General features: G+C 38.1%; 2 protein-coding genes across 8 annotated transcripts in view; one reads left to right on the forward strand and one right to left on the reverse strand.

Moving 5' to 3' along the window:
* Positions 1 to 9,332, forward strand: part of SUV39H2 (SUV39H2 histone lysine methyltransferase) — a 23,187-nt gene extending 13,855 nt beyond the window's left edge. For all 4 annotated transcript variants that reach the window (XM_055543878.1, XM_055543879.1, XM_055543880.1 and 1 more), the window contains 4 exons: positions 2,886 to 3,557; positions 5,466 to 5,612; positions 7,270 to 7,399; positions 8,226 to 9,332. In XM_055543878.1, the coding sequence (XP_055399853.1) occupies positions 2,886 to 3,557; positions 5,466 to 5,612; positions 7,270 to 7,399; positions 8,226 to 8,332 (1,056 nt within the window). In that variant the 3' untranslated portion in view covers positions 8,333 to 9,332. The remainder of the gene's footprint in view (positions 1 to 2,885; positions 3,558 to 5,465; positions 5,613 to 7,269; positions 7,400 to 8,225) is intronic.
* DCLRE1C (DNA cross-link repair 1C) overlaps positions 4,791 to 26,980 on the reverse strand; it is a 44,938-nt gene continuing 22,748 nt past the window's right edge. For all 4 annotated transcript variants that reach the window (XM_055543876.1, XM_055543873.1, XM_055543874.1 and 1 more), the window contains 6 exons: positions 24,787 to 24,888; positions 21,717 to 21,853; positions 20,678 to 20,732; positions 17,257 to 17,345; positions 16,673 to 16,767; positions 4,791 to 14,384 (listed from right to left, as the gene is read on the reverse strand). In XM_055543876.1, coding sequence (XP_055399851.1) covers positions 13,408 to 14,384; positions 16,673 to 16,767; positions 17,257 to 17,345; positions 20,678 to 20,732; positions 21,717 to 21,853; positions 24,787 to 24,888 — 1,455 coding nt within the window. In that variant the 3' untranslated portion in view covers positions 4,791 to 13,407. The remainder of the gene's footprint in view (positions 14,385 to 16,672; positions 16,768 to 17,256; positions 17,346 to 20,677; positions 20,733 to 21,716; positions 21,854 to 24,786; positions 24,889 to 26,980) is intronic.

Consider the following 26,980-nt stretch of genomic DNA (forward strand, 5'->3'; position numbering starts at 1 on the left):
ATTGCATTTAAGTCAAACTGATTTCTGTATAAAATTATCTTATTTTTTAAAAAGGGAAATTTTTTATATAAAAAGTAAAATGAGACATATATATAAAAAGTAAAATTTTCATTCTTATAAAATGAAAGAAATCTACAGAGTAGAAATAAAATGTTACTTATATTTACATTGCACTCATACTTTAGAAGCACCTTTACCATCCTGTAAGTTAAGTAGATACAATGTAATTAACATACAAAATAATCACTAAAAATGCAAATGACTCATCATTGAACAATATATTCTTTTGAAAGCGGACTTCAGTGGCTTAGTGTTTTTAGTGTTTCTTTCATTGTTTGCTGGCAACTTTTGGTGTATAACTCAGGGCTATGGTAGGAAAAAAAAAGAGGACCAGGGTTGCACTGTTTTATTTTGGAATCAGAAAAAAGTAACTTTTATTTATAATTAAGGGGAATAGGTAATGTTACACGGTGCCAAACCGTCCTCATTGTTATTGAGCCTATATCTGCTAACAACAGTTGCAAATTGTAGTCACCTGACAGGAGGGAGAAACCCATGTTATGTTTTAGTGAGCCAGTTTGACGAACACTTCAATATATGTCTAGGCTTTTTCTTCCCTGGAATCATAGTATATATTTTCATAGAAGTACAGTTTTTGTGCATATGTTCATGCCATAATTTAATCTTTTTTTTTTTTTGACTAAACATTTTTACCAGTTTCACAAAGAAGTAGAGCTCTTTTCATTAACAAGCATTATTGTGTATTGAGTAGAATATAGTAAAACATGGAGATAAGCTCCCTGACTAGCCAGGTGAGCTCCTGCAAGGCTGCCTTAATGCTCCTTACCCCATCGTGCCTCAATACATTTTCTGGAACTGCCAGGTCATATAAACTAGAACTAGTAGACACCCTTATTTTATAATAAAACCTCTATTTAAAATTCCAGGCGAAATCAAATGTATCCCAGTTAATTTTTTATCAATATCTATGAATTAAAATGCTAACTAAAAACCATAGAATGCAGTTTAATTACTTTATATTTCAGAAGACATTTTACCCTAGCACTCACAGGTATATGTTCGCTATTCTAGAGAACAAAGAAAATTGAGACTTTACTTGAATAATTTATTACGTACAGTATGTACACTAGACTTCTGCCTGCCAGTGCAGATAGATATAAGAGACCCAGGTTCGATCCCTGGGTTGTGAAGATCCCCTGGAGGAGGAAATGGCAACCCACTCCAGTACTCTTGCCTGGAGAATCCCATGGACAGAGGAGCCTGGCGGGCCACAGTCCATGGGGTCGCACAGAGTCGGACATAGTGGAAGCGACTTAGCACACGTGCATGTACACTAGACTACGTTTCTAAAGAGAAACGTAATATAGCGTTGGGAAGAAGACACAGCCTGACTCCTGGGGTGAGAAAGCAGGATTTCAGGTACCATGGTGGCCAACAGCAGACTGAAGGATAAATCAAAATATTTGATCTTTGGTGCTTTGAGGGCCTGTCACCTAATCCAGCCACAGGCAAGTGTCTCTGGAATTGTGCTGTTCAATAGAAATATGATGCAAACTACAGGTGTATACACTCGGCCCTCTGTATCCCCAGGTTCTGCACTACAGGATGCAACTAACCTCAGAGAGAAAATATTTGAAAAAGAGAAAGTTGCAAAGCAAAACTTGGATTTGCCGTGCGCTGGCAACTATTTATATAGCATTCACATTATATTAGATCTAGAGATGATTTCTTTGGAGAAGGAAATGGCAACCCACTCCAGTGTTCTTGCCTGGAGAATCCCAGGGACGGGGGAGCCTGGTGGGCTGCCGTCTATGGGGTCGCACAGAGTCGGACACGACTGAAGCGACTTAGCAGCAGCAGTAGCAGAGATGATTTAAAGTGTACAAGTAGGTTGTATGCAAATACTATGCCATTTTAATCTGGGACTTGAGCATAGTGGATTTTATTATCTGAGAGGGGTCCTGAAACCAATCCTCTGGTGAGTACCAAAGGACAACTGTAATTTAAAAAGCATTTTCTCGTAACTGTGTTAAACAAAATGGAAAGAACCAGGTGAAACTTCTTTTAATAATACATTTAATTTAACCCCAAATATTATTTCCATGTATAATCAATGTTTTTAAATTAATAGTGTACATTATTTTTGTGCTGCGTCTTTGAAGTGCAGTGTTTATCACACACAGAGCACATCTCAGTTTGGACCAGCCACATTCAGTAGTGACCTCCGGCCAGGCATGACGGAGACAGTTCACTCTAGAAGATCTAGGGAGGTGTGTCCTGGACATTAATGAAAAAGAACTACCCTCATATCCAGTGTAAAATATTAAATTATAGACCTTGTTCAGTCACCAAGTCGTGTCCAACTCTTTGTGATCCCATGGACTGAAGCACTCCAGGCCTCCCTGTCCCTCACTATCTCCTGGAGTTTGCCCAAGTTCATGTCCATTGAATCGGTTATTACAGGTCTTAGAGGGTGGTGCTTGCAGCTGTGCTGGCCAAGCAAGCCACTGACCTATGTCATAAATTCGTTTTGGTACAATTTATTTCCATATAAAGATAAATACTGTTTTGTTTAACTTGATCACTGGTAACATATTCATGAATTTCATTACTTTTATCTTTCTCCAGGTGTGACTCTTTTGCCTGCGGTCAAACATAATGCTATATCTAAGTTTTCTGTACATATTTTATGTAATATAAAGAAAAACAGGTTTATTTTATGATTTGTATTTTATCTGCTAGTAATCTGTAACTGTGTATTATGAACTTTATTAAGAAAAATAATAATACCCTTCAAGATATTAAATTATTTTCGATAAATGGATATGTCATAATCTGATTTGCATTTTCTTTTATATTTTAAGGATATGGAATATTATCTTGTAAAATGGAAAGGATGGCCAGATTCTACAAATACTTGGGAACCTTTGCAAAATCTCAAGTGCCCATTACTACTTCAGCAGTTCTTTAATGACAAGCATAATTATTTATCTCAGGTAAAGAAAGGCAAAGCAATAACTCTAAAAGAAAATCACAGAGCCTTGAAACCTGCTGTTGCTGAATATATTGTAAAGAAGGCTAAACAAAGGATAGCCCTGCAGAGATGGCAGGATGAACTCAACAGAAGGAAGACTCACAAAGGAATGATTTTTGTTGAAAATACTGTGGACTTAGAGGGGCCCCCTTCAGACTTCTACTACATTAATGAATACAAACCAGCTCCTGGAATCAGCTTAGTAAATGAAGCTACCTTTGGTTGTTCATGCACAGATTGCTTCTTTGAAAAATGTTGTCCTGCTGAAGCTGGAGTTCTTTTGGCTTATAATAAAAATCAACAAATTAAAATCCCACCTGGTACCCCCATTTACGAGTGCAACTCAAGGTGTCAGTGTGGACCCGACTGTCCCAACAGGATCGTACAAAAAGGCACACAGTATTCACTTTGCATCTTTCGAACTAGCAATGGCTGTGGCTGGGGTGTAAAAACCCTTGTGAAGATTAAAAGAATGAGTTTTGTCATGGAATATGTTGGAGAGGTACGTTCACCTTCTCTCATAGCAGATAATGTACAAGGAAGGTTTATGCTTTTGACAAGTTGCCTTTTTAACCTCCGTGACAAACATTTGATATGTTTTGATATTATCGTTGCCTATATGTACAAATTTCAGGTTTGAAAGAAGGGTTCACTGGCATCATTAAAAATATAAACTTGAATATGAATCAAAAAATTATATATAATGACAAATGTAGTAGTCATCTTTCAACAAACACCCAGTCATAGTCACTGAACTGGCATTTGTAAATTTGAAACTATGACAGCTATTTTACACAAGAGTCCTAAGACAATTTTGAAAATCAGATCTAAAAACATCCTGACTTGGAAACTTTGGGGGCAGAGGGATGGTTACTTTTTAATTGGAGGAAAATTGCTTTACCATGTTGTGTTGGTTTCTGCTGTACAACAACGCAAATCCGTCATATATATATGTATCCCTACCCCCTCCCTCTTGCGGTTCCCTCCCCACATCCCACCCCTCTAGGTCATCACAGAGTACCAGGCTGGGCTCCGGAAACTGTTAAATTGTAATTCACTTCATCCATTTGACCAAATATGATTATGTGTAGTTGGCAAAACTCAGTTTTGTATCAGTAGGAAAGACTGTAGAGTAAATGGATGTTTTATGAGCAAGCACTGTAAAATACACATAAAAACATGTATTGCACCCGCCAGCAAGGAACGTCCAAATCCTTTGTAACTCAGCTACAAAGACTGTTCTCTAAATTACCAAATACTAAGCAAATTTGTTTTTATATATGCAGTGTAGATCTACAGAAGATAGTATTTACCGCATACTATTCTAAGCACCTTGTGTTTTAACTTATGAATTCTGTCAACAACTCTATGACATGGTAGCATTCTCTCCGTTATTACACAGGAGGAAACTGAGGCACAGAGAAAAATAAGCAACTCATCCGGGGTCACTTAATAGTAACAAAGAACCAAGATTCAAAACCAAGGCTCTAGAATCTTGACCCCTGCACCATTCTTCCCCATACTGAATGGTGGGAGAGGCTGTGGCTAGAAAAATACAAGTGTGACGGCATATCTGGGGTTGTCAACTCAGTATTTTAGAAGTTGTTTGGAATTGGATCACCTTTAAGTATCTGCATTCACCCAGAATTCTCAGGTTAAATTGCATCCCTATTTTGATCCTTAAATTTTTAGACAGTGGCAGATTATTATAAATCACTATTCAGGAGACTGGATCTCGTATAATCAAATCATTCTCTTTTTGAGTTTAATAAATGCAGCTGAATTTGGTTGCCACCATGAATCACTTGAGACATTTTTGGTTTCTTAATCTGAGCATGTGGTGAAGCTGTGTTCTTCAGAGCGGAACTGTATAGATGATGATCGTGAGTTGCAGAATTTCATGAAAACCACCTGTTCTACAAAACTAAACTTGCCATACAGTTAACTGTGGATTTAACATACCTTCTCTCCTGTATTTGCAACTAATTTCCGTTTGTAACTACACACAGATTAATTATAGGAAAATTATGCTTTAGAGCACAGATACTTACTTGTAAACTTAGTTCTTTACATTCTGGTGTGTTCTACAGAGAGCTATCGTGTAGCTCCTGTATTGACATAGTGAACATATCAATAAATTAGAACCAAAGTAGTATACTATTTCAGCTTGATAATTGTTGGGTTGTCCTAATTCTCATTTAAGTAGTCATACTTGGCACCCTCATTTTCTCCTCTTGTTTCCCCACCTCTTTTCATCTAGTTTTTCTAGAATAGTTTATGGTAAATGTTTATTTTGATGGCACTTTTATTTCTTTTTATGTACTTGAAGGCCATTAATATATTAATAGATTTATGGATGAATGTTTCTTCAGTTCAGCAACAGCTATATAATACAGTTTTTTCTTTTTAGGTGATCACCAGTGAGGAAGCCGAGAGACGTGGCCAGTTATATGACAACAAAGGAATCACGTATCTCTTTGATCTGGACTATGAATCTGATGAATTCACAGTGGATGCAGCTCGATACGGAAATGTGTCTCATTTTGTGAATCACAGTGTAAGAGATACTTATTATAGACAGGACTAGGACCACTTACTACAGACAGGACAATTAGTACTGTTTTAAAAGATTTTCTGTACTTGAGGGATAATTATATACTTTTTCATTATTTCCAAAGTATTTTTATACAAGGGCCTTTTCTGTTAATTCCTGGTATTACTGCTCTTTTAGGAAAATTCATCAAGGTGCATACCAAATACTATCCATTTTAAGAATCTTTACATGTATTACTTCATTTAAACTTTCCAACAACTTTATAAGATAGGTATTATCCTCATATAGAGAAGGAAATTAATCACCAGAGGAGTTAAGAGGTAAAATGTTGAAGAATTAACAAAGCTTTATAAGTTACAGAAGTTAACACAGCTAAATTCAGGATGCATGACTAAAGAAAGACTGCTGTGTTCTCTTAAAATGTAAACATGTTAACATTTTTATAAAATTTTAGGATTTCTAGAGTACTGAAGTATTTAGGGCTACTTTTCCAAATTATGGATTAGTATTCTTAATTTCTATTTGAAACAAATTTAGAATACAGTTAGAACTTTAACTTCAGAAACTTACACTCTAAAAAACTACACTCTATAAAAACTATAAGGGAGGTTAGGAGTTATTAGACACCTATTTAGTGCTCGATGGATAACAAAGTTTTAGGCTTGTGAGATTGGCATTGTCTCCATTTTATAGATATAAGGAAAATGTATCTCACAGAGTAAGTCTTACAGTTGGCCATAGAAGGAAGGTAGCCCATGATAATCTTTTATTGGGTTTTATACCAAGAAACTAGTTTATGATGAGTAATGAAATATCAGAGACCTTCTGACATTTTAGTTTTCTGGTTTACTTAAACATTTAATTTTTTCTTAATGATAAAATGCTTTCAAAATAGTTACTCTATTCAAGGATAATTAAACAGTCATTTTTATTTCTTAGTATGATTCACTGGATCTTTCTTGCATATTATAGAATTTAGTGTAGAGTTCTCAAAATGATGAATAATTCCAATCAAAAATTTTAAGAAATGAAACTCCATGCAATATGAAATTGCATGATTTGATTTTTTAATAACAATTACTTGCAGTTCTTTAAGCCTTACTAGAGCATCTTTTACTTTTAATAATCTATTTCTAGATGTTCTGTGTGGGCCTTTTTTGACTGTTTCTAGGCTTTTCAATAAACTTTTGATACAGTAGTCCCTGTTTATCTGCAGTTTTACTTCCCATGATTTTAGTTACTGCTGTCAAACATTCTCCAAAAATATTAAAAATTTTAGAAACAAGCAGAAAATATATAGATGCCTTACTAAAATATTTACAGGTGAAATGATATTATCTAATACTTGCATTAAAATTCTCCAGAAACAATTAAGAAGTTGGGATTAGATGAAACTAGAATGACAAAAATGTTGAGTCCTTGAAGCTGCATAGTGGATGTATGTGAACTTACTTTCTCTAGGTTTATGTCTGAAATTTTCTGTAAGGGAACACTTTTTCAGTGTGCATGCCTCAAAACCCTCTAAACAGTAAGCCACTTAATTTCTCATAGAATTTAACACTAATACTTTGGGAAATTAATGATTTCATGTCTTATTCATTGATTTCATGAGCTTATTCATGTCATTTTTACTTAAGTGGGATCTCATGTTCCTTTTTAGTGTGACCCAAACCTTCAGGTGTTCAATGTTTTCATTGATAACCTCGATACCCGTCTTCCCCGAATAGCATTATTTTCCACGAGAACTATCAATGCTGGAGAAGAGCTCACTTTTGATTATCAAATGAAAGGTATGATTTTCAAATAGTTTCTTTGATGGAACTTCAGTGTGAAAAATCTAATTAGAATAGAAGACTTTAGAACATCTGAACCAAACTAAATACTAACTAAATAGAAAGGGGCAAAAAAGGCTATAAGAGTTTGTCTTTTCAATCAAGGGCACAAAGCTAATCTGATAGAGCTAATGCTAGAATCCAGGTCTGCCTGACCTTGGGGGCTGAGTAATGCTATTTCTTTATATCACATTGCTGCCTGCTTTTTTCAGAACTTCCACATAGAAGTTTATTTATTATAAGATTTTTTCAATATTACTTGAATTAAAAAAATTTTCAGCCTTACATTTCTGAATGTTTACTAAGATGTATATTCAAAAGATTGAAAATATGATGTAAATCATATATGAGCTTATTCCATTTCTACTTGAATCTGGCTTTTAAAAAGAACATTGAATTCTCTTTGCTTTCCTGTGAACACTTAATTTTATGTGCTTTACTGTTTTCTTTGCTTAGGAAAGAAAACACATACTGTTTTTCTAAGTATGATGCCCTTTACATATTGTTACTATTTGACCTTGCTTTGTGGCTCTTAAGAAATTTATGAAATGAATGCTTGTATATTGAATTTTACGAGTAAGTTTCATCATTTCACAAATCCATCCTCATAAATATCGGGTAATAACAAACACTTTACCTCTGACTAGCCTACACCATCCTTTCATGACATTTCATAATGATTTGTCTCTGAATATTCACACTTACTTGTAACTGATACAAAATTTGAAACTCATTATGAATTGTCTTGACTCTTTCTCCTGTATTTCTTTTTCTATATATCCAGGTTCTGGAGATGTATCTTCAGATTCTATTGACCACAGCCCAGCCAAAAAGAGGGCCAGAACTGTGTGCAAATGTGGAGCTGTGACTTGCAGAGGTTACCTCAACTGAATTTTCAGGAAATAGAACTTATGACGATTATAGTGTTTTTTCTAATGTTAACATTTTAAAAGTATTTTGGACTCTTTTCATATTATCAAGATTATACACTACGATGATTTACAATTCACCTTTCAGACTATTGACCAAATGCGTTACTGATCCTTTTGAAGAGAGGAACGTAGGGTCACATAGACTAATTCTACATATACATATTCAGTGGTTAGATACCAAACGTGAAGGGAAAACTGTTTGCAAATCAACAGCTATATACTTAACAGGAAGTCTATGTGACTATAGAGAAATGCCTCCTTCAGTGTTTAAGTGTTAAACTGATGATGTAACAGTTGCTAAGATTGAACATTCAATTTGCCATACACCTTGAATTTAGAATTGGACAAATACACAAGTTCTATTTTTGTTATTGTCATTCCTGTTTACCTACTTAACAACTGTTTGTACTTGTATTTGAGACAAATAGGTGATACTGAATTATACTCTATTTTCTACTTTCATTAAAACATTGGTATCTTAATGATATAGAAATTTAAGGTCTAAAATTAAATGTAAAAAAATTTAATTACAGCTTGATTTAATACTTTGAAGCAATCTAGACCAGTAGGAGGAATGGATATCTAAACCAGTAAAAGATTTTTTAATCTTATAGAGGAAAGGTATCTGAAGTTTACCTAAAATTCTAGAATGGCTGGCTGATGCACTTCTTAGAAAGGATGGGGCATGGGGTCATGAGGGTCTTTTGGAGTGCCAAGCAGGGGAGATGGAGCACTTTATAGGACCCTCTTGATAATATGAATCAGGCGATCTCTGCTGAATACCTCTGGTCTCCACAGTAAAAACAATATCTCTTTAGAGCAGCTGTATGTAATGATAATGTTCCACACAATAATTAACATTGCATCTTCTGAATTTCAGGTAGTTTTAACATTTCCTTGTCACTAAATTTAATTATTTTTATAATTAATAAAGGGCCTGCATGCCTTTCTTAAGAAGTGATGTATATTTTGAATGGATACTTATTTTATACGTGAATTTTTTTAATGTGATAAAGCTAAACTTGGCTTGGCCAAAGTGTGTCTGAATTATGAGACCATTTATTACTTGAACTCTGAAGACTGAAGTGACTATATTTATTGTTTGGGGCGAGGGGGTTGTTTTGTTTTTTCCTACATAGTGAAACCTAAGTTGGGAAAAAAACTATTTCCATCTCCCTCAGATCCTGGGACAGTGTGACAGCGACAGCAGCTGAGTCTGGCTGTTGGTATTCCTGACCCGCAGAGCCCTTGGGTAAAACTGAACTGACTTCAGGGATGCAGCACTTCACATCTTAATCCCTAACCTCTCTTCTTGGGAGAAGCTGCACTTTGTTAGTATTGCTGTCACAGGACTTTGCTTTTTCATAGTACAGGGTGAATTGTTTACATGTTTGGAGCCTCGGAGTATATCTGCTTACCAAAATTTGGAGGCGTCAAAGAAAAAAATATTTTTTTAGTGCCATTTCTTGATTTAAAAAAAAAATAGTCACAAGGTGTCAGTGATTTTTAAAAAAAAGTCACAAATTTACAGCTGCCCCCAGGGGCCAGACTCACTTTGAATTATAATTCTCACAGGTTCAAGATGTAACATTGGTCAGTGTTTTACTGTCTAGTTATTTGATCTTGTCTACTCTGTTAAAGAAATGTAAAGCTGGAGAACAAAGGGAAAAATGACTATTTTCGGTAAACTCGCATTTGGTCCTTATTATAATAGAAATGTAATGAGCTTTTGACATTTTAAATACCCGCATTAACCGTGAGTCGTTAAAAAAGCTGAACTTAAGCAGTAAAATAATAGAAACTAAATGAAGCTGTTAGGAGCTTTAACTATTTTAAGTCAACATCTAGCTTCTTGTTTCCTAAGTTGTCAGAATTTCTTCTCTCAATATCAAGCAAATATGCAAGGGTAATATTTAGGTCAAGTTTACAATGTTTAGATCAAGTTAACGCTGTAAATTAATCCACTGTTCAAGTTGTATTGATGGCACTGTTTTCAGTATCTACAGAAAAGGATTCTGACACACAGTCGGTAAGCTCAGGGTTTTCCCCACATATGCACAAAATCTAGACTGCACTTACTCATAGTTAAGCAGTTTCTCTTAAAATAAATGTAGTTTAGCATTTGGTTTTCTTTTATTATGCCTTAGCTGTATTTCTGAATATTTTACTGTCATTTTCAGTAAAGCTAAAGGGGCAGAAAATTATTGATGCATTCCTGAGTACCTGTTACTGAGATTAACCAAAGGTTTATACCATTCTTTTAAATATTACTTTTAAGAAAGTTTTTTTATTGTCATGGCTCATGCATTTGAATATTAAAGTACCATTTTGTGCTTAGCATAAGGTAGATGGATGCTTAAATTTTTTGAGCATTAGTCACCAAGTACTTAAACAATTTTGCTAAGTTCTGCCTGGAAGTACAGAGGAATTTTAGAATTAGAGCTGATAACCTTTGAGCAAGTCTTAGGCCCTATGTGTGTCCTCCTGTGCTTCTCATGAGTCGAGGAGGTTGGTGCTGTCTTCCCTAAACACACTGAAGAAATGGGCTTAGACTGCCGCGGTTAACATTAACATCCCCCAATCAGAAACTACACTTGACTGCTTTTAACGTATTTGACCAGCTTCAGGCAGACTTTTTTTTTTTTTTTTAATCAGTTTCTACTGTTAGTTTAAACAAACTGCAGAGTCCTGGATTCCTAAAGAAATGTGGCTAGCCATGGGTTTCTTTTGTGATAATATAGCTTGGCATTTTGAAACTTTTTTCACTTATACATCACAGTTCTTGAAGTAAAACTCAAACAGCCAGTGTTCTTTTTGAGAGGCTTTAGTGCACAGTGGTTAAGAGCATGGCTTGGGGTGCCTGAGTGTCTTGTTTGAGTTCTGGCTTCACATCTTACTAATGAACTAACCCCTCTGCCTTAGCCTCATCCTTTGTGAATGCAGATGGTAAGTGTGCCTACCTCATAGGGTGGTTGTAAGGAGTAAAAAGTATGTGAAAGAATTAAGCCTTGTTACAAAGGAAGTACCATATATCAGTATTAGCTGTAATTATTCTGTACTGTAAAATATTTGGTGATCACTGCAGGGTTTTTGATCAAAGTCTGTTGTAGTACTCTTAGCCATTAAATACATTCAGCCAGCATTTATTATGCTAGAATGACATATAAAACAATAAAAATATGGCCATATGGAATATTAAATTGATGGTGATCATAAAATACTACAAGTATATTCAGAAGAATGTTTACAGGCATGTTTTGAACACCCACCTTGGATCATAAGCTGTTAAGATGAAGTCTTTATGGTCAGTGAGTATGTACAAATGTATACAGTAGTTACATTTGATTATGTGACTTATGATAATGAAGTATAATTAATTTTTAGAGCTAAAAATTAAAAAGGAAGTCTCTGGGTTCCTGTAATAGGCCGGTTGTAGTTATGAGAGTTAAACATTTTGTAGTTGCCACTGGTAGTCTCTAGTGACTTTATATTCACGTTGAATTTAGGTAATGGTACTCACAGGGGAGCTGTGCAAAATAGAATAATATATAATTCTTCCCCAGTCACACTGAGTCTGTAGAGTGTATTTTATCAAAAACTCAGGGTAGCATCTGAACTAGAAAAAAGGTTCCGTGTCCCCTTAAAACTCTGCATTCTTCAGCTCCTTCGCCAGCAGCTATATGATGATGCTCAGCCCAGTTTCTGTTGGTGTATGTATTAACAAACTAATTGTTGAGTAATTTAGGACAGAGACACTTGCTGTAAATTATGATTCAACATATTCCTCAAAGAACAGAAAGGAGTAGCACCAGGCCCCCAACCCTCAGCCCTGAGCCTTATCATGTTGGGTTACCCCTCTCTGGTGCCAGTTTCTTAGCTGAAACTTAAAAGTCACTGTCCAGGTTTCCTCCCATGTAAATGGACATGGGCTGATTTATCCTTCTCCCAACACTTGGGAATGGAAAATTCCCTTCTGGACAAGTGAGAGGGCTGGCTTCCCAGGTCCATTGGTATTGGCTCCTCTGAACACCCAGTTTATTCTCCTCTCCCACTGATTCTGTCCTATAACCTTAATGAGTCTTGTGGATTCAGTACTTATTTTTGGTTTATCTACAATGCAGCATGGTGATAATGCATTTCAGTTTCACTGATCTGCAAATTGATTTTTAAAGACTCCACTTAAGTCAAAGCTCTGCTTTTGCTTTCTTAATATGAAATATCAGCAAACCAAAGTGTTTATGAATATCTGTGAATGAGTATATTAAATGCACATACATAACCTACTGGTGGATTTTAAAGAGGTTGAATGCCTTTTAAGTATTTTCTTTAGGTTTTAATTTTACCACTGTCTTCCCCCAATATTCTTAAAGATGATGGAACACCTGAGGTAGGTAAAGGGCTGACTTTCTTCTGTAGCCATCAATTTATAATAATAGATTCAAGCTTATTTAAGTTTGAAGTGTGTTTATGACCTAGGATATGATCCATCAGTGAACATCGTCCTGTGTGAACTTGAAAAGCTTGTATTCTGCTGTGAAGTGTACTTTTATCAGTTAAATCCAGTTGGTTGAGGGTGCCATTCTGTTCTTCCATATCCTTATTTTTCTAAACTTATTCTGTTATAGTTGTAATCGTGCATTAGTTTGTCTTCTTTCAGTTGTTTTCGCTTTGTGTATTTAAATGTTGTTAGGTACTTACTCATTTAGGATTCGATTCTGTCTCAGTGAACTGGACCTTTTAACATTAGAATATAGACACTGCATCTTTATGTAATGTTTACAGGGTAAAGTTTCCCATTCTTTCACTGGTACACCTACCCAAGTCTTTTGAAGTCAGTTTCCTATAGGTAGTATATAGTTGGTTTACTTTTTTCCCCTATTCCCATGTAATTATTGATATGTTTTGGACATGAGTTTGAGCAAACTCTGGGAGGTAGTGAAAGACAGGGAAGCATGGGGTGCTGCTTTTTCGGTCATCCATTTCCTCTTTACTGCCACCTTTTAGGTAATAGGATCATTTCTAAGTATTCCATTTTTACCTATTATGATTTTGACTGGTATCTGTTAGTATAGATTTTTTAGTGGTTGCTCTAGAATGAAGTAAGCCTTTTCTTTTTTCAACGACTATACTCTCCCCTGTTGCCAACTTCTCATATAAATACTGTAAATGTTCTTGTTTAGGAAGCTCAGCTTCTGGAGTGCAGGGAATTTCAAAATCAGAGGAGCTTTGTGAATCTGCACTGCTGCTAAGAGTCAATGGCCTTTTCTCCTGAAGCATCTGTTTGCTACCACTTAGAGTGGTGGTTTCTCCAGCACTAGGAAGCATATTTACGTCTTGATCTCCGCTTTTGGAATCCGAGTAAGTGGCCTTTAGGCAAAGCACATTTTGTGCTGGCTGAGGGGCAGGAATATTCTCTTTGATTCCTGGCCTATAGACCCCTTTGTTCAAGGAGCTAACATCCCCACTGTTTCTGTCCTGGGAAGATAACAAAACAGTGTCCGATTGGCTGTCCCAGCCTTGACTTCCTTGTTCTGATATGTGTGTTGACTGAGAGGAGGCCTGGGAAGAAATGTGCGTTGATTCCCCATCAGAATCGCTGAAAAGCTTTGGGGACTGGGAGCTCCCCGCCTCTGTGGAAGATGGGAGGTTTTCCAAACAGTCGTCTGTGCCTTCGGCATCTCTTTTAAAGAACACTTCCCACTGCGGTACTTCCCCATCAGCCCTCTGCTGGGGCTGGAAGACAGGACCCGTGTCTCCTTGAGCTGATCCTAGAACTTCTGATTCTTCACTTTCACTGTTGGATTCCTCACAATCTATAAAGTTTGCCCAAAGGAACGTTGGCATACTCTCTGCTTTGAAGCACCCTGTGCTTTCTCTCCTTTTCTCAGGCTGGTTTTGTGATATAGCAGGCGTGGGAAATACCTCAGGGTGAAGAGTCTGCTGGTTTGGAACCTTGTGCCTTAAAGGTGCCAGCAGAAGATCATCAAAGAGACCATCGTCGTCTTCCTCCTCTGTGAGACAAACAGAACAGGTGTGTAGGTGACAGAATGCAGAAGGAACCAATTCATGCTTTTAATTAAAAATCCAATTTGCAGCACTTAGCTGCATTTTTAAATTTGTAGAATTGCAAATAATGGGAATTCACTCTTCTTCCAGGAGAAGTTAAAAGGCCGCTTATTATTCTGAACAGTCTGACCTGACTACCAGCCTTTAGCTTGTCATAAAGCCAGGCAGGGAGTTGAGACTAGAGATCTGCGTGCCCCAAATAAGACCACAGAGTCTTAATCAGTGGTTCTTACCTGGAAAGCTTTTTAAACAAAATAGCTTTCTATGTTTCATTTCAGACCTACTCACTCCCTGAAAGTAGGGCCGAATAATTTATTTTTTAAGTTCTACAGCTGATTCTCTACATCAGTTCGGCTTTGAAACCATCTACACTAGGAGAGACATTTGCAAACTCTTTGTGCTCTGCAGCCAGTAGATGTTCAATGCATTGGCTGATTTAATAAAAAGACAATTTTTTTCTAAAGTTTTCCTTCTATGAAAATTTTTTGATATCTGTTAATTCATGCATGTTACAGGCTAAATGTCTGTGGTCCTTTCAAAATTCTTAATTTCTAACTCCACAATGGTATTTGGAGGTGGGACCTTTAGAAGCTAATTAGCTCATGGTGGGGGAGGGGGGACACATACGATGGGATTGGTGTCTTTGTGAGGAGAGGAAGCAGATTTCTCACTTTCTCTAGGCCCATGTACAAAGGAAAGGCCATGTGTGTGCACAGTGAGAAGGTGGTACAAGCCAGGAAGTGGGCCCCCACCAAGACCCAGACCTGCCAGCACCTTGATCCTGCCATCCCAGCGGCCCCCAGGACCGTGAGTAGCACCCAGTGTCTGCTCGTTGCCATGCAGCCTGTGCCAAGTGCACAAGGCCACTAGACACACCAGGGGGCGGGAGGAACAGGAGACTTTAACCAAAATGCCGAATAAGCCACGTCTGGTGTCACGTTACTGTCTCAAGCATGCTGCACTTGCCTGAAGTGAGCCTTGTCCACTTACATCCTGAAAATGAGGAAATCTTACATAGAGAATGTACTTTACGTAAGTGAAAATGACAAGGCAGGGAATTAGGGAAGATGGTACCTAAGTTTGAAGAATGAAACGGAATGCTCATGAGACTGCTTACTGGATAGGGTAACTTACTATTCTAGTGCTGAAGCTGGTGTTAAGACGCAGGTAATTATAAGTTAACTATTTTCCCAGTGACAAAGGGTATAGCTTAAAACTACATTTTTTAAAGCTGCTTTAATGGGGTAGGGGGGCAGGTATAGGAACCATCATCGAGCTTCCCATCTTAGCACTGAGGAGACAGGCCTGGAGGTGTGTGACAACGCGAAGGTCAAGAAACCAGACCGGCAGATTGAGGGACGAAACCCAGCTCTTAAAGTCCAGGGTTCTGTTAGAACTGATAATTGTTCAAACAAGCAACTGTTTATATCTTCTCATCTTCTAAAGGACTCAGGGTGACGTAAGATGTCTAGCTGCTGTATCTGTAGTCATCCTAATGTCCAAGTTATGGCTTTATTTTAAGCCAGGGATTAATACATTTGTTACAGCTCCTTCACAGTGTGCCAAAGTTACCTTTCTGTGGAATGTGTTTGTATCACCTCTAAAGCTGGACAGCTTCATGTTCTGAATCAGTGACTATAACAGTATCGTGGTATGTTTCAACTCTAATCTGTCAGAACATTTTCACATTAACTCACCTGTATGTGTCTGAAAAAAAGTAAAATTTCTATGCTATTAGAAGTTTATTTTGATATTATTCTATGCTATGACAATATAAACACTGTAATTTCTACAGTTCAATTTAACCCAATAATAATGAGAGCTGTGAAATAGATTTAACATATAATGTTCATCACAATATTTATACAACTGAAAAGTTCAAAATAAATGTACAATGACAAACATCAGATATACCATTATGTAGTTATGGCACCCAATAGGTGTGTAGAAAGGTGAGAAAATAAAACCTATAATAAGGAAAAGTCAAAATTGACCCAGAAATGATAAAATATGATAGTAAATCCTCATGATCTTGGATTAAGCAATAGTTTTTCTTAGATATGACACCAAAAGCAAAAGCTATAAAAGGAATTAGATAAATTGGACTTCATTAACAGTTAAATTTTTACACTTCAGAAGACACCACAAAGACAGCTTTCCCCAGACCAGAACACCCTGAAAAGCAGCCTTGCAGGGAAACCCATATCCATGATGCCAGGGTCATTCTTCCTACCTGGGTCTAGGTGGATTGTTCTAGCTCTCTTCAGTTTTCCAAGTGGTTTGTACTTGGGCTCAGTACTTTGGGAAGATCGGCATAAAGGCTTTAAGCTGAAATAATACAAACATGTTATTTTTCCTGTTGGAAAAGCTGCTGGAATGTAAGTGTTACAGAGGTTATGAAAACCTGACTGGGGGGCGGGAGCCACTACTGTTAAAAGCAGAAAAGCAATGTTTAATAATCAAAAATTACTTTCCTATAACAAAGTGGTAAATACGAGCATTTAAACAACCTAGTAGACCTCCATCTCTAATTGTAGGACTGGGGAGAGCAAAACTTTTCTCTTTGTTCTTGCACTGCAGAAAAGCAGGTCTTTATAGAGGAACACCTTCTGGCATTCAGGGAATTTCAGTATTGCAACAGCTTCCTTCTGCCAGATTCCCAGAAGCCTTTAGGATTATGTAGAACACACTTGCTTGAAGAAAGCCCATGTGCCCCTAAACTAGCCTGTTTCACATCCTTGCTCCCACTTTCAGCCCAAAACTATTCTCTAGGTCCATCCCATTCAACAACATAAATGCCCCAGGTAGTCCACTCACATTTCTTTAACTTTATCCATAGTTGTGCCCAACGGGATGACATTTGGATAGACATTCACGGGACAGATGTAGCTCAAGAAATCTTTAATCTGGAAGAAGGAAAACAAAATGCATCAAGTTATCTTTCCCATGAAAACCCTGGCTGTTAAAGAAGAGCGAAGCAAGGAGAAGCTAAAGTCTCTCAAGACTGTGGCTCCCAATGTCGGCTGCACCCGGGGAGTGTCTGGGCCGTTTCAAGAAGAGATGCACAAAGTGCAGGCCCTATCCCCCAAAGATCCCCTAACACCAAGCTGCATGGGGCCTGGGAAGCAGTGATTCTGGCTGCCAGTAAGGTGTGAGAAACTGATGACTGGGATTCAGAGATTCTGTCCTTCACACGACATTAGTTTCCTTACCCATAGTGACCCATTAGGTCACTCACCCATAGTAAATACCTCTCCTTCCAGGAAGCTGGAATTTAGCTGAGTATTTAATATGCACAAGGAAACAAGGTCTTCAAACTCCATTCCTTTCCTCTGACATGAAATTGTTAGGAATACACCAAGAGGAACTACACCTTTGAGATTGCCTAATTTGTTCTCAGGATTTATTCTAAACAAGGACAATGACATGCAAACATGTCATGTCATGAATACCCTCTGCAAAGCTCGGAATGCTAAACAAGAACCTCCTCAAAACATCTCTTAACAACCCAGACAGGCTTCTGCTTTGTCACTTACTAGATCTTGGTGAGCTTGTGATTGATCTCAGTCAAGTTACCTCATGTCTCTTCGATTCTTCATCTAAGCATATAAATGGCATAACGCGTGTGATGTGCTTAGCCTGATACCTAGCACATGGTTAAATATTCAATAAAACTATTAGGAGTTGGTCGTCATGGCAACACAAAGATTTTTTTTTTTTTCTTTCTGCACATGGGGAGACTGAGGCACAAAGTAAGTATTAGCACTCAACTTTTTCAAGTAAAGCACCACAAGAGGTAGGGAACTCAGCAATTATTAATAACTGGTTTAAAACAAAACGGGAACCTTAATTAAGCCTGGGGGAAAGACAAAGATCCATTCTTTGGCTACTTTTCATAAACAATTTCATTTGCACTTTGAGAGCAGGCATGCAATGAAAAACCATTGTTACCTGCCCACAACCTATATGATTTGTACAATTGTCCAAAGTTGAGGCTGGTAGAAATCTGAGGCTTTTGAAGGGAATAAGAATGAGGAAAGGAAGGTCAAACCTACACACCAGAAACAGTTCAGGGAGACAGACACCCAGTACACTCTCCTGCTTGTCCATAAAGTCACTGCAAACAGTGGACCGCTGTTCCTGGTGGAGTAACTACAGGGTTCTTGTGAGCCTCTAGTCACAGCACTTTGTCAACCAATCAAATACACAGTCTTGCTTTATGTGAGTTTCTCTTTAAAGATATCTTACATAATATATACTTTTGGTCCATGGACACTGAACTCATGGCCAGTGGCTCTGTAAGTCACAACTGAACAAAAATCAAACAGGTACCTCCTCCATAAGGCACACTGCAGCCTCCTTGCGCTTAGGAACACTTGCCAGCACTTCAGCATTACACCTGGGGGCTCTTTCAAACAACAAAATCACCCCAAAAGCACAAAAATATGGAAAATGTAGCAGTAAATAGTTTAAAGGACACTTGTTTACAGTCTACGAGCTGAAACATGAAGGCAGGAGACCACCATGTGTAACCTGAGTCAGGAATGTGCGTGTCAGGCGAGTCCAATCCTTTGCTTCCCGGGTGTACATGTGTGCAAAGGACCACAGAGCACCATGCACACTGATGTAAGGGTTCATACAAGTGTCAGTAAACAGGCGGGTTTGTAATAAGGAATCTACGAATAATGAGAATCAATAATACTTGGGGGCGGGGGGAGGGAGAAAGGATATAGAAAACAAACCTATGGTTACCAAAGGGGAAAGGGGGCGGCAGAGGTATAAATTATGAATTTGGGATTAACAGATACACACTATAATGTATTAAATAGATAAACAAGGACTTGCTGTAGCACAGGGAACTATATCCAGTATTTTGTAATAACCTATTAAGGGAGAAGAATCTGAAAAAGAATGTATGTGTGTCAAATAACTGAATCACTAAACATTAGTGAATTTGCTATACATTAGAAACTAACACAACATTGTAAACTAACTATACTTCAATAAATTTTTTTTTTTTTTTAAGAATGTCATTGCCTGGAGCTGTTCAAATCACTACCATGCCCACAGCTCACTGCTGCAGAGCTGTATCTGTGTAGCTCCAATACGAAAAATAACCATTATCAGGGAAATGCATTAAGTGCAGCAGTGGCAAAACTACAATCATATATGACAAAGTATCATAAAAAGCCAGCTTTGATCTCGCTTTTTCTCCCATATATGAAATTACTGAACCCCTGCACTTGTAAGATGCTAGCATTTACTTTGGAAATGCTTGAGAATTTTGCAAATAAATTACATATGTCAGGCTTCCATCCTAGTAGGTCAATATCCTATATAAAAAGTATCCTCACATAACCATATTAAGTCCTCTTCAACTGAGTAATTCTGCTATACTGATCCTTACTCAGGACAGAGTGTATACCCAAATCAGCTTTGTTCTTCCACACTTCTGAATATTGAGGACTATTTTGTAAATGGCTTTTCAGTACCATCAAAATCCAGAAGGGGCCAAGAATCTGGCCAGTACCAGGCAGCTTATCATGAGGTTTTATCTGCAGTGCTCCTTCAAATAAGATTTAAGATATTTTTTCAGTCTTTCTTTTTATTGAAGTACTCCTTCAAAGAAGATTTAAGATTTTTTTTCAATTTTTTTATTGAAGTATAGTTTATGTACAGTATTATATGTCATAGGTATACAATGTAGTGATTCATAACAGGTTATACTCCACTTATACAGTACTGACTATATTCCTTGTGTTGTATAATGGAGTATTTTACCTTAACTATGACTTCATTAGGGACACTTTTTTTTTGTCTGTTAGCCTTTGAATTTTATTTATTAAACTATAGCTGATTTACAGTATTGTGTTCACTTCAGGTGTACAGCTTCAGATTCTTTTCCATTATAGGTCATCACAAGTCAGTGAATATAGTCCCATGTGCTGTGTAAGATTTACGATGCTTTTATGACAAACAGAACTGAAGTGGGGTATTTCAAATAAATTTAGAAAGCAAGGCAGAGAGAACACCTTAATCGTATGTTTTCTTTAATGTTTAGGTTGAAAATGGTGATGATCAGCAATTTCCTTTAGACTTAGTGACATACCTCATACACTGAGATGTCTTCCCTGCATTTCTTTAGGAAAAGCCACAGCCCACCTTGAGCAGTAGAAAAAGAGATGCCCCCAGAAGCCATGAAGGCTGCCGAGGTTCTGAGCCTATGGGATCCTCTTACCTCACTGTAGGAGGAATGAAAAGAAAAGCAGGCTCTGTAGGAACTCTCTCCAGTCCTGGTGGGAGATGCAAACACAAAATTAAAGGTCACTTGATCAAAACTAAGTTCTAAACTTCAAGTATTTTCATGTAGGCTACTGCAGTGTGAAATCATCCTATCATCAGTAATTTCTTCCTGGCACAGGGGAGAATCCTTTCCAGAAATATAAATTTTTGTAGACATTCTGAGGAGCGAACATTAAGGAAATGTGCTAAAACACAATGATCAGTGTGGGGCTCCTCTACTCCACCAAGGGCTCTACTTCCTACAACATCCATTCATGACTCCCCGCCAAGCAAGACACCTCAAATCTAACCCTCTTGTCTGTCTAATGCAGGTAGACCCTGGGAGATACTGGCCAATAGATAGGTTTGGAAGCAGCATTTCTTTAGTTCAAACAGAGTTTAAATTTCAGAGGTTATTTTCCACAATTGTAATGTATTCTCTTCTTGGGCTTAGGCTGCTGCTGCTGCTGCTAAGTTGCTTCAGTCGTGTCCGACTCTGTGCGACCCCATAGATGGCAGCCCACTAGGCTCCTCTGTCCCTGGGATTCTCCAGGCAAGAATACTGGAGTGGGTTTAGGCTAGACTGCATTTAAACCATTGATTTAATTGATGCCTTCAAATTGTGGTGCTGGAGAAGACTCGAGAGTCACTTGGACTGCAAGGAGTTCAAACCAGTCAATCCTGACTGAATATTCATTGGAAGGACTCATGCTGAAGCTGAAGCTCCAATCCTTTGGCCACCTGATATGAAGAGGCAACTCACTGGAAGAGACATTGAGGCTAGGAAAGGTTGAAGGCAAGAGGAGAAGGGAGCAACAGAGGATGAAATGGTTTGGATGGCATCATCAACTCAATGGACATGAGTTTGAGCAAGCTCTGGGAGATGATGAAGGACAGGGAAGTCTGGTGTTCTGCAGTCCATGGTGTCACAAAGAGTCAGAAATGACTTAGTGACTGAACAACAAGGTTTCTCTCCAAAGACACTGCTTGCTTACCTCATAATGATGTTGGTTTTTCTGGTTCTTTCTCCAAACCACATGGTAGATGGCTTAATGCTGATTGTGTGGAGTGGAATTCTATTTTTGGAAGTAATGCCACATGGTAACTTATTCCACTGAAAATATTCCTCTGCCTAAAAACATTTTTTAAAAAATCAGTTTTAACATTTTCAACAAATCTGTTTGTAGGCAGGGTCTCAAAAACAAACATAGATGGATTTTCAGACATAGATAATAGACAGAGAGACATGAGGAAACAGGTAAGTCCAAAGTGAGGAACATTCCATACAATAACTGGCCTGGGCTCTTCAAAAATGTCGCTGTAATGAAAGAAAAGCAAAAGACTGGAGATTTACTTGATTTACATCAAAAGAAACTAAGGAGATCTGAGTGAATGCAACACATGATTCTAAATAATATCCTGGGGACTTCTCTGGTGGTCTAGTGGCCAATACTCTACACTCCCAATGCAGGGGGCCCAGGTTCCATACCTGGTCAGGGAACTGGTTCCTACATGCCGTAACTGAGAGGTCATATGCCATGCTAAGATCCGGTGCATCCAAATAAATAAATATATATTTCTTTAAATCCTGGACAGCCTTGCTTCTCCCTCCACAAGCCATAAAGGACACAATTGGGACAACTGGATATTTGAATATGGACGACATCACATCCAACAGTGTTGTATCAATGCTGAATTTCCTGAGTGTGAGAACTGTACTGTGGTCATATAGGAGAATGTCCTTGTTTATAGTGAAGTGTCATGACTCAGATGGGTTGGTGGGGAGTTGGGGGGGAGTGGCGTGCTGGTTACACACACACAGGAGAGAGAGATGAGGCTGCCAGGAAGAAGGCATGGGGGTGTTAACACAGTGGAATCCGGATGAAGAGGACGAGGTGCTCATATGACTCAGTGATTCCACTCCAGGGTATACATCCGGGAAAAAAAAAAACAAGAACACTAATTTGAAAAGATATATGCACCCCAGTGATCACAGCAGCATTACTTATAATTGCCAACATGTGGAAGCAACAAGATGTGGTACATATATACACCATGAGCTATGAGAGGGAAGTTTGGGGGAGGATGGATACATGTATATGTATGGCTGAGTCCCTTCACAGTTCACCTGAAACTATCACAACGCTGTTAACTGGTTATACCCCAATACAAAATAGAAAGTTAGACAAGAAAAAAATAATACAAAATGAGCATTATCACCTCAACTAATGCTGATAATGTGCCGTAAGAAAAGAATGAAATTTTGCCATTTGCAACAATGTGCATGGACTTGTAGGGTATTAAGTGAAATAAGTCAGACAGAAAGACAAATACTATATGATATCACTTATTTGTAGAATGCAAAAAATACAACAAACTAATGAACATAACAAAAAACAAGCAGACTCACAGACACAGAGAACAAACTAGTGTTAACAGTGGGGAGAGGGGAGGGGGAGGGGCAGACAGGAGTAGAGGATTAAGACGTATAAACTATTAGGTATAAAATGAGCTACAAGGACATACTGTACAGCATGGGGAAACAGAGCCAATATTTTATAATAACTATAAATGGAGTGCAGCCTCTAAAAACTGTGAATCACTATATTGTACACCTGCAACATGTAATATTGTACATCAACTATACAAAGTGTAGCACTCAGTTGCTCAGTCACGTCTGACTCTATAGCCCCATGGTCTGTAGCTCACCAGGCTCCTCCAACCATGAAGTTTTCCAGACAAGAATACCGGAGTGGGTTGACATTTTCTATACCAAGCAAAAAGAAATCTGCCAATTAAGACATTTATGGGGTGTTGGTGGGGAAAAGACTACAAGTCCCACAGAAAAAGGACAAAACAGTTTCTACTTGGTATCAACATTATTTTTATCCATCCATTAAATAACTGCATGGTGTGTGTCTGTGTTTGTGTGTATATATACATAAACAAAATGATGAAGTAAATTCATGATGTAAATTATAATATGCAGCTGAACAATCATCAAAAGAATTTCTTAGCTCGTATCTCTCCCCTAAGGTGGTTTGAAATAGAATACTCCATGGTATGAATAACAATCTTTTTTTTAAATTTTGCTTTACTTTAGGGCAAAGAAACTTTAGGATTTTGGCTGATGGAGTTACATAGTATTACTACTACAGTGATTATCCAAATGTATAAATGTGCTATTTACTAAAATAAAAATTACTCAGCATTTGAATGCCAAGATTAAAAATTTAGAGAAAAATTATGATCACACAAACCCCCTGCATTTGACGGTCACTAATTAGTAGTTGAGTTACACTGAATGACTATATAAATTAAAATGGAACTGTTAAAGCCAAATTCAAAATTGAATCCCTGGCAGTTAATAAGAGAAGGAAGTTCTATGATGGCATCAGAAAGTCAATTACCAGTGAGTTTGAAAGACACTAAAAATATTCATTTGAAACTGGATCACCAATACACGTAACTACTTCCAAATTTAAGGGACTTCCCTGATGCTCCAGTGATTAAGACACCACACTTCCAATCCAGGGGGCAAGGGTTTGATCCCAGGTTGGGGAACTAAGATCCTGTATACCGTGTGGTGTGGCCAAAAAATTAAAAAAAAAAAAAAATCAAAGCAAAGTTATATTTAGATATTTACCTCAAATGATAAAAAAATAAAGTTTATAAATATGCATGTGTCATGAGTTTCAAAAGTAAACCACAATGGATGGTGATTACCTTTTGTTAAATTTTCAATTATAAGCTCTAATGTTACTACTTTCCTTACAAATAAATTGTTCGTTACATAATTCATTACAAATAAACATATATCAATTGTATAAATATATTTCATTAGAAATTACAAGTATCTGTGTCTATTTACTAATTAGGTTTATGATAATGGAATATAGTGATGTAATGCTGCATGACCCTGATCTAATACTGGGATCTCAGCCTCACTTTTCACATTTGGAAATTGAAGAGCCTAGAAAATGGAATTTCTGAGGTTCCTTCTGAATCTAAAATTCTGGTTTCTGTGAATCATACAAACAGTAAGAAAAAGAGTTCACCATGTACCTTTGGATGTCGACACGCGTGGATCTGAGTGTCACGGTCTGTTGTCAGATGATGGAGAATGTCAGGCATGTTTCGAAACATGTCTAGTTTATCCACATGAACCTGAGGAAAACAACACAAATAAGCACGTTATTGGAATTGTATTTCCTGTAAATAAAGTATTCAAGGGTAAATCGGGCAGGGGTAAATCATCCAGTTAGAAAATAACTCTTTCTTCTTCCTCAAAGCCTAGTTTTCAACTCTTTCAATGCCTTTTAGTATCTGCCAGGACATCGAGAACCCATGCTGTGCAATCAGCATTACTGCCCATTGTGGGTGGCAGTGAAAAGTGTGGTGACTTGGCTGGTGGATTTCATTGGATCCGTCCATCAAGTCATTCAATTCATATTTCTTGTACATCTGTTCTACATCATGCTGTATTCTAAATATTGGGTTTATTGCAGTGTACATAGCAGACGAAAACAATCAAGAATCACTTGCTGGACTTCCCTAGTGGTACAGTGGATAAAAATCTGTCTTCCAATGCAGGGGAAAAGGGTTTGATCCCTGATCCAGGAAGATCTCACATCCAGCGGACCAGCTAAGTCTGTGTGCCACAACACCTGAGCCCGAGGGCTTCAACTACCGAAGCCTGCCTAAAGCCTGTGCTCTGTAACAAGAGAGGCACCACAATAAGAAGCCCGCACACTGCAATGAAGGGTAACCCTGCTGCTGCTGCTAAGTCGCTTCAGTCGTGTCCGACTCTGTGCGACCCCATAGACAGCAGCCCACCAGGCTCCCCCGTCCCTGGGATTGTCCAGGCAAGAACACTGGAGTGGGTTGCCATTTTCTTCTCCTTTGCATGAAAGTGATAAGTGAAAGTGAAGTTGCTTAGTCATGTCCGACTCCTAGCGACCCCATGGACTGCAGCCCACCAGGCCCCTCCATCCATGGGATTTTCCAGGCAAGAGTACTGGAGTGGGTTGCCATTGCCTTCTCCAAGGTTAACCCTACTTATCGCAAAAAAGAAATCCTGAGAGCAGCAATGAAGAACCAGTTAAACAAAAAATTAAATAAATAAATAATTTAATAATAATTTTTAAAAAAGAGTCACTTGCTCATGGAATTCCTTAGCAGGTTTAGTCTGTAGGACTTGGTGCTTTCACTGCCAGGGCCCAGGTTCGATTCCTGGTCAGGGAATTAAGAGTCTGCAAGCAGTGAGGCATGACCAATGAATAAGTAAATAAAATGTTTAGAAAAGGACTCACTTGCTCACAAAACACACACAACATGCTGTATACCGGCAGCTGGCAGGAGGGGAGGCCAGCAGGAAGAGGAAGCAGAGACCCAGATCCTCCCTTTCCACACTCTTCTTTATTGGGTGAAAGGAGGACTCTGGCAGATGCAACAAAGCAAAACAGAACAAAGCTCAGCCACCTTCAGAATTTTAAAGCTAATACATTTTAAATTGTTAAAACCAACATGTCGGTTTTACTTAAATCTTCTGGGTATTTTAGAGTAAACAACAAGTACCTAAATTGATATAAGGATAATGAAATGGCACCCTCCCCAAAGCATTCTAATTTTGAAGTCTGAATAACAAAACAGATTAGACTAATGTTAAATCAGTGTGGAAATTAAATACCCAGACAGGTGTAGAAAGAATCCAAGCCTGACTGTGACTTAGCCTTATTCCTCTCGCTGCCTGTTTTCCTAATGTCTAACAAGAAGAAACAACAAATGGATTTTTCTGGCCTAAGAAGATAAAAAGAGGTAAATTCTGAGATGTACAGAGAGACAGGGAAATTTTCATCCGCACGAAAATGAAGGTGCTTGAAGAGGTTGCTATAAATCAACCCTCAGATCTCATCTCTCAGATCCCTCTGACAAAAAACCTCACTTTTCTCCCCTTTTCTGTGTGCTCTTTTCCCACCAGGCATGTAGGATCTTAGTTCCTCAACCAGGGATCGAACCTGTGCCCCCTGCACCAGGAGTGCAGAGTCTTAACCACTGGACCGCCAGGGAAGTCCCTATACTCCCTTGTCTCTAAAGTTGTTTCTGTTCCCTACAGAGGGATTAAGAGACTGGCAAGAGGGCTCACTCCAGGGTCACTTTCCTAGGACCTGCCTCCTCTCCACCATCCCTGGGCACTTCCTAGGCCCAGGGTTTCTCCCTGCCAGGCCTCAGAGCTGGAGTTCCAGTCTTGTAGATTTCA

Source organism: Bubalus kerabau, chromosome 13, assembly GCF_029407905.1.
Source record: "Bubalus kerabau isolate K-KA32 ecotype Philippines breed swamp buffalo chromosome 13, PCC_UOA_SB_1v2, whole genome shotgun sequence".
Classification (NCBI taxonomy): Eukaryota; Metazoa; Chordata; class Mammalia; order Artiodactyla; family Bovidae; genus Bubalus; species Bubalus kerabau.